This window comes from Phalacrocorax aristotelis, chromosome 5 (assembly GCF_949628215.1).
Source record: "Phalacrocorax aristotelis chromosome 5, bGulAri2.1, whole genome shotgun sequence".
NCBI classification, from domain to species: domain Eukaryota; kingdom Metazoa; phylum Chordata; class Aves; order Suliformes; family Phalacrocoracidae; genus Phalacrocorax; species Phalacrocorax aristotelis.
In genome coordinates this window covers 18,428,305-18,440,605 of record NC_134280.1, presented here as the reverse complement: position 1 = coordinate 18,440,605, position 12,301 = coordinate 18,428,305, and the positions used below count along the sequence as shown (strand labels likewise).

Sequence of the window (12,301 nt, the reverse complement as noted above, 5' to 3'; positions counted from 1 at the left end):
ATTAAAGTGCGAATAGTGCATTTGCAGAGACTAAGACAAATTTCTTCCCAGCATCACATGTTTGGCCAGATGCATTAGGGATTCTACCATTCGACATTGGTTGCTTCACATCCTAACTGAATAGCCCACTGCGGGGAAAGGTCCATCCTATGCATGATTCCACAGGCAGGAAAGAAACCATTTATCTACTTCAAACATATCTCTCTCTCCTAGTGATCTTGTTACTGTGTTTTCCTGGGAGACACCGAGCCCTTTCTACATGATTCCTGACTGTGGCATGCTGAACCCAGGTGCCGAGTGCATGGTCAAGGTGGTCTTCCAACCCAAGGTGGCTGTGGTGTATGAAGTGGCAGCAACATGCTGGTTTGGAGGTGAAGAGAAACAAAAGAGGACTATCCAACTAAAAGCCCTGGGTGAGTCTATCTTACATTTAACACTGAAAGAAATGTGTATCATCCTTAACTGTGGAATAACATTCCACAGGGAGGCTATGCCACAGTTGGCTCAAGGCACTGATGAGTGAGTGAAGTCACTCATCAAAGTGGCCTGTGAAATTCTCTAATATGCTATTGTCAGTTTGGAAGTGTAATCTGAAGAGACAGTAGAGTCAGTAGGGTCCGACATGCCCTGTGGCATGGTTTGGCCAAACTGGCATTCTGAAGCCTGCTTAAGCTGACAGAGGGGAAGAAATTAGATTGGTTCATTGGCAGAATGCAAAAACCTCCAGAAACTCCTGGTCTTGTCTACTCTCTCCTGTCTCTCCTGTCTGTCCCTGCTAGACGGAGAGCCGGAGGGAAATCTCTAAAGCTTTCTGGATGCAAGCTATAATAAGCAATGGTTTCATTAGCAAGTCTTTGCCTGAAGTGCCTTATATGGCTACTGACAGAAGATGTGACTCTGAGTTTAGCGAATTAGGCCTGGAAGGGAGCTAATTTGGTTCAAAACAGGGCCAGCTTTGAAGGTAGATCCAATGTCAGAGTTACCTGAGGTTGTTCAGAGGCTTGTCCCATTGAGCATCGAATATCCAAGGATGGAGATTCTACCTCTCTTTCTTAACCCAGTATATAATTCCCTTTAACAGCCAAATACCCGTACTTGCGGGTGAGTGTGACAGAGGAAGAGCATGAAGGTGTACAGCCTGGGAAGTTTCGGGATGTGCTGTGCTTTGGATCAGTGCCAGTGGGGACAACTGTGGAGAAGTGTGTAGAAATCTTCAACATGTCTGTGGTACGTAGAGAGGGAGACTACTCTTGTGAGAAGTTAGCATGCTGGCATGTTTCTCAGGGGTATGTGGTCTTGAGTCTCCCTTAATGCTGTGAAAATAACCCACAGTGGAGTGTGAATAAAACAGAGCCTTCCCCTACCAATCAGGCCATTCATCCTTGCCTTCCAGCTACAGTGGTAGAAGCTTATCCATTTGCAGCATGGTATGGCAGTTCCTGCCTGCTTCCCACTCTGCTTGGTCCAGATCAGGCAGCCACTGTTGTCCTTCACATCCTGAAGCTCTCCTATTCACCCTGGATTTGCCCATCGGTCCTGTGTGGCAGTTGTGGCAGTCCCAAACTGTCATGCATGTATCCCAGGCAGCTGATGGATTCACACCTGGTGAATGGCTCTCAAAATCAAGTGGGCAGCATTTGAGCACCTTGTTCTCTTTGCCACCTCAGCCCATCACAGCCCTGTTAAAAGTTGTATGTACTCCGAGGCTGCTGACATGGATGACAGCAGTGCTGGTTTGTCCACAGGCTCTGCAACTTGGGAGTCGCAGAGACATATTCATTTGTTGTACTCTTATTATTCACCCTACAGTGGTGCTTAGCATCTCCAGGCAAGGATTAGGACCTTCTTTAAGGGGCTTGAGGAAGATGTCAGAACATCAGATGTCTTTTTGTGAAAAGAAAATCCCCAGACAAGGTGGGACTGTGGATGGAGGGAAATAAGTTATCTGCCTGCCAGTCCTCCAGGTCACAGCAGTCACTTAGGCTACTTTGGCCTTTGGAGACACCTTGAGCCATCCTCCCCCTACCAGGAGGGACACTCCAACCCCAAAGATCACCAGGACATTTTGCTGCAGCCCACTGACTTCAGAGTGTACGGTGGGAGCTTGCTGCCAGCAGTGCTCCAGCAGGACAGGGTAGCAGAGATTTGCACAGTATTTCTATGCTGGGCTGCAGTAGCCTTGGTGTTCTTGGAGGTGTTCAGCTCTGCTGAAAACTGCACTTCTTCACTGATTAGTGTCTAGCATTCAGAGCCATTCTGGCTCCTGTTTGCTCCTTTGTTAACCTATTTCTTTTCTGCATGCAGGTAGATGCACCATGTAGGATAGAAAAAGCAGAAGACCCTCTGGTTCGAGATCATGTTTTCTCCTGTGTTCTGTCTCATGGTGTTGTCCCTGCCAAAGGGAAGCTGGCTTTGTGCATACGATTTCACCCACAGACAGTAGGAGAGCACAGTACTGACTATTTCACTATTGTATCTGCTGGATGCCTCCTGCAGACTGTCCTGAAGGTGGTTGGCTCATGTAAAGGTACCAGAGTGAGCGCCTGCCCTGTTTCTCCCTGTTTCTTCTTAGCACTGCAGGGGAAGGGAGAGTGCTTGGGGAAGGACTAGGGACTGTCACAGCCCTCAATCATATACTCGCCTTCTGCTGGGATCCAGGCTGTCCCTGGTGCACCGTTCGGGGTGTATTCTTGCTTCAGACAGATGTGAGACTGCCAGAAGTGAATGTCTATCTGTTTGCTAGGACTGGTGGGTTTGCTGATGAGGTGATTCTGGTTTGGAAAGATCAGTTAAGTGCATCAGTGGCTTGAGACATGATGACAGAAACAGCTATGACAGGTCCAGGATCTGTCTTGCATGTCGTTGTGCCTAGGTCCTTTGGTGTCCCTGCACCAATATTCTGTGAACTTCGACTGGGTCAATATTGGGGAAAGTTTGATGCAGATGCTGAAAATCAGCAACATCTCAGATGTCCCAGCATATTACCAGTTTGATATTGATGGCAGAGAGAGCGTCTTCTCCTTGGACCGCCCATGTGGAGTCTTGGAGGGCAAAACAACGCTAGCACTGATGGTGACCTTTCGACCTACTCACCCCATCAGCTATCACCGCAGAGTGGTGTGCCTTGTCCACCATCAGGTATGAAATGCAAGGGGTGGTTTCACCAGTGTGATAGCTCAGAGGCCTCTTCCAATGTAACCCACCAGGGCTTGCCTCTCTCACTTAGTAGCTGGAAATCCCTTCCCACTGCATTTCCACTGATATGTGTCCTGGGCTCTTGCTGAGCAGAATCCCCATGGTGCAAGTTCCTATCAGTAGCAGGGGGCTGGTGTGGACAGACAGACAGTAATGCCTATGGGTGCGGTGAGGTGCATCCTCAGTAGCTCCTGTCCATTTAGGTCTCTGAGTTAAATTTAGCTGCACAGCTGTCATCCTGAGTGCCTTCAACTTTCATTCCAGTTTCAAGAAAGTTCCTGGGCCACAAGAAGACATAAAGTAAATGGCAGTCTAACATTGCAGGTGCTAAGTGTTTCCCGGGCATGGTTTTGGAAGGCAGGTACTAGGATGGCGTAACTCTCAAAGCAATCACAGAAGGATTATTTCTTATAATACTTTCTGGTGTTTTCCCAGGAACCCATGTATGTGGACTTTTTTGGTACCTGTCATTCAGACACAGCTAAGCCAGCCATCCTTCAGGCAAGACACCTCTCCTGGTACCAAACCAACATGGCGAGGGGACTGACCTTCTACCCCCCTGATCTCCTGAGTGTGATGCTGAAGGATGGGAAGTTGCAGAGGGATGAAAAGGGAGCCCTCATGCTGCCCCCTGAGGTATGAGCTGCCCTCCCTGGAATCTAAGATACTCCCATGCTGTTCTCTGCAGATGTTGGGCTTCTGTTGCACAGGCCAGACAGAATTAGAAGGACTTGCAGGTGCCAGACTAATTTCTTTAGTATTTCTGCTGTTAATGTTCCCAGCACACACCAACAATATCTACATCAGTTGGGTCTTACCTAAGCTCAGCCACTAAGCTGCTTTCTAGCTTTAACTTAATCATGGGGTCTTCTTTTGCTTCATGTAGCTTCAGATTGAGGACTGGCTTACAAATAGGAGCCTCCTTGAAGCCTAGACTTTGAGCTGTCCTGGGAACTGTTAGTGAAGGGCATCTTGCATGCCCTCTTGCTTGTGAAGCAGTCAGGACCTTAGTGCCTCGTGTCTCCCACAGGCACACTTTCCGTGCTCACACTGAGATGTTTCCATCCTGTAGATCACTGAGGACAACCCTCCCAAGGAATACTGTGAAGCCAACTCCATGGCTGAATATTTCTATGATGGTGTAAGCAGTGACCTGGCCTTGTTTCACCCTCATGTTAGTGTCAGCCCCAGGGAGTATGATTTTGGCTGCTGTGTGCCGTTTCACAAGGTAGAACAGCTTCCTCTCTGTGTGACCAACCACACCAAAGGCAAGATCACTGTTGCCTGGACTCTGAGCCATGGCAGTGCCTTCCGAGTGAGCCCTGAAATCTGCGACATTCCACCTTTGAAGTCTTCAGCCTTCCGTGTCCTTTTCCAGCCTGCTCAGCTCAACAGTCTCTATTCAGCAGAGCTGGAAGGTTTTGCCTTCTACAAGGTAAGAGTTACTAGAACCAGTTTCCAGAGAGGGCCTGGCAAGAGACTGCAGGCTAAAGGCTTTGTGGCAGTTAAAATTCAAAGGAAACTTTTTATTTTGAGTTTGGCTAACTTGCATCTTTACTGACTCCTTTGGCCACTGTTTTGATACACTTGTGGGTTAAAATTTCTCCTTCACCTGTGTCCTGGCAAAGGTAAATCTGCAAAGCAAGCCACAGCTTGTGCATATGGATGGTTACACTTGCTCTTACCACCAGTGAATGTGAAGTAAAGTACACCTTACTGAAGGAGGAATTACTGTGAATTACTGCACTTATAAGCATAGATGGGAGCCTGAACAAGGATGGTTGTTGTGGCCTGGGTGATGGGTAGTAACTTGGGTTTTGTGTCTGGCCACAGTAAAGCTGCTGAGGGCACTGTACATCACAGCAGCCTCTCCTCCCATGTGATGTGGGATTCACATCACACAAGGCTGCAATTGCAGGAGTTTTAGCACCTGGAAACTTCCTGGTAGGTGAGAGAGATCTTCACTATGTTGTTGATTACTTTTCTTGCATTTTTTAACCTTTTAAGCCAGTGTGGAAGATATGTGGGAGTAACCTTAAAGTCAGGAGCTTCTTAGGCTCACGTAAAGGATAGATGATTATTTTCAGTGACTCACTGTTAAGTGCTAACTTTAGCATCTGCAAGTATCTCAAAGTGCACTAGAGTGTCTGTAGACCCTCCGTCCCTAAGGCAGCTCTTGTAGTACCACGGAATAGCTTGGATAGATCCTTCTGCTTGAAAGTCACTCAGTGGTCTTTTGGGTGTGAAATTTAGCTATTTGGGAAAGCAGTATTCATGTTCCTCATCCAGCACTGGACAGTCCTTCTTCCTTGAAAAAGCCAAATTGTCAGCCCAAGGAATGTCATTGAAACAAACTGCTGCTTGTGATGGTATGTGCACTTGAGGGCACCTTGCCATACTCCCTTCCCACATACACTGTTTTGTCCCTTGTGTGTCTGTAGGTACTGAGACACTACAGCAATATTCAGGAGGATGCTACCATCTGTCCATCCTGGTGCCTAACTGTCAGGCTGAGAGCACATACGTATGAGGCAGAACGGGAGCATTTCATCCCACAGTACATCCTGGATGTCCCCAAGGTGTGTAACTCGTTGGCATTTGGATCTTTGCAGAGATGCTCAGTGTTCACCTCTGAAGTCTTTACCTTGTCTCCCATTTCACTGTCCTGAGATGTGGCATAGGTGGTTTCTGGTGGTGTGGAGACTCCTGCTTTGGTACAGAGGTAGGATGCTCTTTATCCTGCATTAGCTTCCCAGCCTTCAGTGTGTCAGGTTGCACTAGGCATCTCATTAGCTCTGAGAGGAAAGCTGTCTGAGAAGAAAGCTGTCTAAGTGGACATAGGCACTGACAGGGGTTCTTGGTCCCCTCCCAGGAGCCTCAGACACTCTGCATGCACTTAGGCAAATGGAGGGCAGCACACAGTATCCACACTTACTGAAGAGAAGTGGCTGCAAGGTAGAGTGGAAGTTTCTCTAACTCTTCCCGCTGTTTCTGTAGCACAAGGAAGTATTGTTCCTATGAGGTAAAGTGAGATCTGACCCTAGGAAGTAAGAATAGCCTTGAGAACCATTTAGAAAATCTCCTCAGCTAGCTCAGGACACACAGCCTGTATCTGATATGCATGAGCTGGAGCAAATTCCAGTCTGCTGGAATTCTTAATCCAGGAGGTCACTATTCGTGCAGAGACTACAGGCCCCAGCAAGCAGCTTGCTTATTGGATGAACAGAAAGCATTGTATGAGTAAAGTAGCTTCACTGGTCCCATGAACCTATGGAAGATGAAGGCCACTGTGGGAAGGGAAAAGACCATAATTTGTGTACCCTTGGGTGATTTCCTTTCTTTCCTTGAAGAGAAGCAGTTACGAAGTTCTCCATAGGATAGTGCCTATTGGAACCTGGAATTCAACATAGTGAAAGTTTTTTCTTTAAGCTGGTTTTCTAAACTCAGTGCAAACAACCCTCCTTGCCTGTCTCCACAGACTTTTCCTCCTGTGGCTCCTAATACTGATACCTACTGCAGTATGCTGCTCTTGAACACGGGCACCTCATTGATAACCTTCAGTGTGAACCAAGCTGCTTGTCCCTCTGTTTTGATCAAGCCCCGCTCAGGACACATTGTTCCAGGAGGCCACCAGATTTTCTTTCTCTCCACTCACCCAGTTAACACAGTCTTGCAGCAGCATGTCCTGCTTTTGCAGCTGAACTCTTGTCCTGGATACACCAAGGTAGGGAGAGGAAAGTAGAAGGTGGTGAGAAAGGTTTGTTCCTTTGTAGTCTTCCCTTTTCACAGTGACTTGCACTATGACCCCTGTTACATCTCCTAATGGTTAGTTTGGATTTTTCCTTTTGGAAATAAGAATGAAATAACATCTTCAACATTTAAGGTGGGGTCAACATTGCAGATAGGAGGTGCTTGTGGTGCCAGACATCTTGTACCCTTTGTTCCCTTGTGTTTCCATCTCCTGGCATCACGCTATGCTTAGGGCCCTCCTTGAAAGCCCAACCTAAAGTCCTTCCACTTCTTGAGACCCATTTTTTCTTGATTCTCTCTTAGAAGGAGCAACATCCTTGCAAGGTCCCTCCAGAGGTAGCAGAGACTTCTAGCTAATGCCTGTTACTTTTCCCTTAATTCCACAGGAGATTGCTCTTCGGAGTTGTGGGGAGTCCCTTCTTTTGCTCTTAGAAGGTGAAGGAAATCTATACTTCAAGCCTGCCTATATAGGGACCTCCTCTACACGAATGTATACCATAAAAAACTGCACAAGGCTACCAATGGTTTTCACATGGAAGATCAGTCAGTCTGACAGCAAGATCCTGTCTGTCAGCCCCACTGCAGGCATCCTCCAGCCCTATGAAGCCATGGCAAGTTCAAGTTCTACCAAAGTTGTATTTTTCTCTCTACAATACAGCTGTGGAGTGTTTAGAGCAGAAATGAGAGGGGTGCCAATCGTTATTAATGCCAAAGTTGGAGTATAGTAGTCAGTGTATTGCCTTGGGTTGCCAGCCAGCATCTGCAGTCGTGGTGGTTCCCATTATGTGGCTTTGCCTGAACGTGATGACATCCTCCTTGACTACATGACCAAATAAGTCTTAAACAGGCACTAGATAATGATACCCTGGATGGGACTGGGTGTTAACACAGCAGCAATTTTGTCATGTACCAGGAGGTGTTAATAGACAGAGGACAAATGAGAGCAAGAGAGGGTTTATGATGATATTCTTCTGTTCTCCTATCTGTAAATTCAGGTTCTAAACTTTTACTGTATTCCCTGAGGGCTTTTTGAGAGTAGTGAGGACTAGCATATCTCCGTAGCCTGGCTTTGAATACCTGAAGATGCATTCCCAATATGCTTTGCTACAGGCAGATATGGTGGAGGACTGAAGTGAGAGCGTCTCCAGAGTTGCTTGTAGTGGACTAGATTAGCTGTAACGGAGAGGGGGGCTGTGCATTGAATGCAACTGTTGTGGTGCATAGGCTTGGCTCTGGTCTGGAACTCCTGCGAGTGCTCTCCTTCCCTCTTGTGATTTCAGGCTCAGGCCTGGACTTTTACTCCTGACAAGGAGACCAAGTATCTGCTGAGAGCTATGGTGTTTGTGAGGAGGAAAAACTCAGACCCTGTGTCTCCCAAAAGTGTCCATTATGACTTAAGAATTGTTGGAGAGGGGGTACTGGGCACAATCAAGGTAAGGAACTGGGGCCCACTGGATAGTAGGAGGGGCACTAGGGTGGGATGAGGGTCTTGGCCTTCCCCTTTTTTGCACAATCTGTACTGGAGACAACCAATAAGGATTTACAGCAAAATTCCCAGACATTGCTTTTGGTGGAGATGACAGAGTTGATTCTGGCAGCCTAATGGCAACAGCATAATGTAAACGTCCTGCCGGTTCATATGTGACCTGCCTGAATCCTCTGAGATAACTCCCAAATCCTCTGTTCCAGACTGAACTGAGCAAGCCGTTTGGCCCTTTGAGACTCAGCTCTCTCCTCCCATTCTGTCTGCTCTCCTTCTCCATTTGTTCTGCTGTCAGTCCAATTTCTAAGGGTAGTGGACCTGACTGTTAAAGTTGTGTGGCCACAATGTAGGTTTCCTCCTATTATCTGCAGATCTGTGCAGACACCTTCATTTTCAGGCAGGTTTCTTAAGGAATCAGAGCTAATAATATTTTGTAAGTCATTGTCAGTCTTGTTGGATAGGTGGGTAGAAAGGTCTCAGAGCTATTTAGTCACTATAAACTGCATGCGAGTGGATGACTAGCCAAAAGAGAGGGGACTCTTAATGCAGTCGTGGAAGAACAAACAGATAGAGCTCAGCCAAGTGCAACTGGCCAGCTAGTGTCCTTACAGCCCTGAATGTGCTGCATCTTACCCAGCAAGCAGGCTAAATAACAGTAGGAGAAAGCATTTGGAGGATGGATTGAGGCCCTTGCAACCCTGTTAGAACATCTCCCAGGACATGCCAGGTGCTACACAAAGTAGGGAGCCCTTTGCACTGCACTGTGCATGCCAAGGGGTCAGCTCATGGAGAGATAAGTGGTGGCTACGCTTGACGTGTAACAGTGACCTTTGCATGGCGGGTTTGAATTCCAGGCACAAAAGGAGCACCTGGACCTTGGAAATGTTCTGGTTGGTGACCTGCAAAGCTGCAGTGTTGTACTGCTAAATGATGGGATCTGTTCTTTGAAGTATGTCCTCAGCGTGGAACAACTGATCACCGGGCCTTGTGACCCTGAGGAGGTCCGCAGTGACCCACTGGGTACTGTAAGAAAATCAGCATGGGATGGGGCCTTGGCCTTCCTCTCTTTTCTGCAAAATCATTCTAGCATGAACTCAGAATTTGGGCTGCTTGCTGGCTATCTTAAGTGCCTTAAGGTACCCATGTTTTATATGATAAAAGCATGCTTGAGAGACATGAGACAATCTCCGTGTGTGGGTACAGCAAAGCAGATTGTTTTGTGCTGTGCAAGTGGTAGAAACATTTCATTGTCATGCTAGCTTTGCAAAATCTTTATCTGGAAACATAGGTAGCTTCTGTTTCCCATCATTTCATCAAAAATATCTGTGCTGTTCTTTTTATCAAAGTTTATTTTTTGCATACATGTGTGTAAATTTGAGCAAAATCAAAGCAGCAAGGGTTTTGTACATTTATGAAGGACAGAAGAAAATTATTTTCATGGGCTAGGAGACTGTTTTATTTCAAAGATCCATCCTGAAGCACATACAATTAAGTAGGGCAAAACAGGGGAGTCTCTTCAGAGAGAATTTCCACTGCATGAGCTCTCCTTACAATCCAGTGGTAAAGAGGCTACCCAGACCCTGGGATGTAGAAACAAGATAGCCAGAAGTCAGAGGAAGTTATGCCACCAAGCACAGCACCGGTAAGATGGCAATTCTAATCCTGTGTTGGTGCTTGCACTTTGCAAGGGATGTGAAGGTGCTTTGTATGAAGGTGCACAGGCACGCAGAGGGCAGTTATTGAAATAATGCAGGCAGGGTGTGAACACCCTCACCCTGTGTGTGTGATTTTCCTCATCTTATGAGTGTGCTGAAGGAAGAGATCCCTCAATGATGGAGAAGTATCTGCTCCTTTGCTTAGGGATTTGCTACAGGTGACTCTTCTATCTTGCTGGAAAAATCACAACCCAGAGCCTGAAAATTGAAGTTAGACCAATTTGGACCTTGAAATAAGATGCAATTTCTCAGCAGAGAAGGGAGTTAAACAAAGGGGCTTCCCAGAAAAAATGGTGGAGTGCAACCCTTAGCTGCCTTTCCAGAGGACCTCATGTGGGGGAGTTCCCTGTTCTTTGCTGGCTGAAAGCAGACTGGGTACTCCCAATGAGCTGCCTACAGACCTAGTGTAGCAATCCCAACTTCAACACCTGAAGCTGGTCCTAACCATTAGGCATGGGGCGGAGCGGGGGCAGTGACTTGAATGCAGGTAGGCTTGGGGAGCTGTGTGCTGAACACACATGTGGTTGTCATGGTTTTAGCTGGGATAGAGTTAATTTTCTTCGCTATAGCTGGCATAGTGCTGTGCTTTGGACTATGACATTGGCGTAAGAGACCAGTGATACCAAGAGCTCATGCCACCTCTTTTCTCCTACAGCTCTAGAGCTCGAACAGTCCAGAGGCACAATCCCCGCAAGGTCAAAAGCTTTTGTCCAAATAACAGTCAGGCCAGCCCGTCGACTGCATTACACTTGGTCAATCAAATATGCTATTTGCACACCCACAGGTGAGAAATGGGTATTTGGGGAAAATCATTCCCTCCCAACCAGGTAGACTGTGCCATAACAGGCTCAGCTGCACAGTTCCCAGTCTGAGTCCTGCCTGAAGAAATCCCTGTGCTGAGTAATTCACCAGAGCCAGATCCTATGTTCTGTCTGCTTTTCACTGCACCTTTTGAGGTTAGATATGATTAAACCATAACACACAGGCAGGGAGAGTTCCAAGTTTCCTGCTGCTGTGGTCACAAGATTCCCTGCTCCTCTGCATGATCATGGACTTCTACAATGTGTCCTAAAACACATTCTGAGAGCTCTGTGCAACCAATCCTATGCAGCTGGAATCACTTTTGCAGATCTGGATTGGTCCCTGTATGAGAAAGAAGGCAGTTGAACTAGAAGAGGCATGGAGAGGGGCAACAGGGATGTTCAGAAGTGGGGAATGGTGTTTGTACAAGAAGAGACAAGAAGTTTCCAGCTTGGAAAGTGGAGAATGGCAATGCCGCATGAATGGCATGGAGAAGACAAGATATAAACAACTGTTTATGATTTTTCAGCATGAAAACAAGGGACACTTCATAAAATGACTAGGCTGTAGGCTTAAATCAAAAAAGGGAGTTTTCACATAGTGCAGAACTAAACTGCAAATACACTGCTTAAAAGCACGACATTCATAGTCTTTTGGTGACTTCTAAATGTGGAAGTCAAGGTACAACTAGAAATCAGTGGTTTAGAGGTTTTCAGAAGCTTACAAAGAAAAGACTGTGTGCAAGTCCTGTTTGTTCGTTCTTTGGTCTGGGTAGGGCCTCTCTTCATTTTGCTGTCCCAGACAGCTGCCCCTTAATGGTGCATGACTACTTTTCTGTGTTTCTTTCTCTCCCAAGCTACAGATCTTGCAAATACAAAAGAGGAGCAGCAGCCCCTCTGCTGCATTGTAGCGACAGGTGTCTATCCAACTTTCTGCATCACAGATGCCTGTTCAGCGGGGAGTGCCAGTGGTATCAGCAAGTTGTACCTCTGGAGGCTCTTTTCCTTGGACACACTGAATGAATACCTGGAGCGAGACCCAACTCCCAGAGAGCTCACCTACAGAGTTCCCACAAGGCACAGGTGAGACAAGGAGGTGGCTCAGAGGACCTTTCCGTCACTCACACAAGCCAGACAAAGATGCTGTGGCCATTGGCTTGTTTTGCAGCTCACTGCTGTGTGGCACTCTGTTTTTCTATCCTAGCCCCTGCTGACAGTTGCTTACCTCCACTTTCCTGCTTGCCCTCCCTACAGAGGAGCCACAGGAACGCATAACAAGTCTCTGGTCTAACCCCTTGCTCGAAGCAGGGACAACTAGATCTGGTTGCTCAGGTCCTTGTCCAGTTCAATACTGAATA

The 12,301-nt window shown here is 47.0% G+C and overlaps 1 protein-coding gene across 1 annotated transcript in view; it reads left to right on the top strand.

The window, feature by feature from the left end:
• Positions 1-12,301, top strand: part of CFAP65 (cilia and flagella associated protein 65) — a 34,253-nt gene that overhangs the window by 3,818 nt on the left and 18,134 nt on the right. Inside the window, 13 exon segments of the mRNA XM_075093213.1 lie at positions 214-413; positions 1,082-1,227; positions 2,305-2,527; positions 2,873-3,138; positions 3,631-3,831; positions 4,268-4,630; positions 5,637-5,774; positions 6,674-6,919; positions 7,332-7,556; positions 8,226-8,378; positions 9,283-9,448; positions 10,799-10,927; positions 11,801-12,026. Coding sequence (XP_074949314.1) covers positions 214-413; positions 1,082-1,227; positions 2,305-2,527; positions 2,873-3,138; positions 3,631-3,831; positions 4,268-4,630; positions 5,637-5,774; positions 6,674-6,919; positions 7,332-7,556; positions 8,226-8,378; positions 9,283-9,448; positions 10,799-10,927; positions 11,801-12,026 — 2,682 coding nt within the window.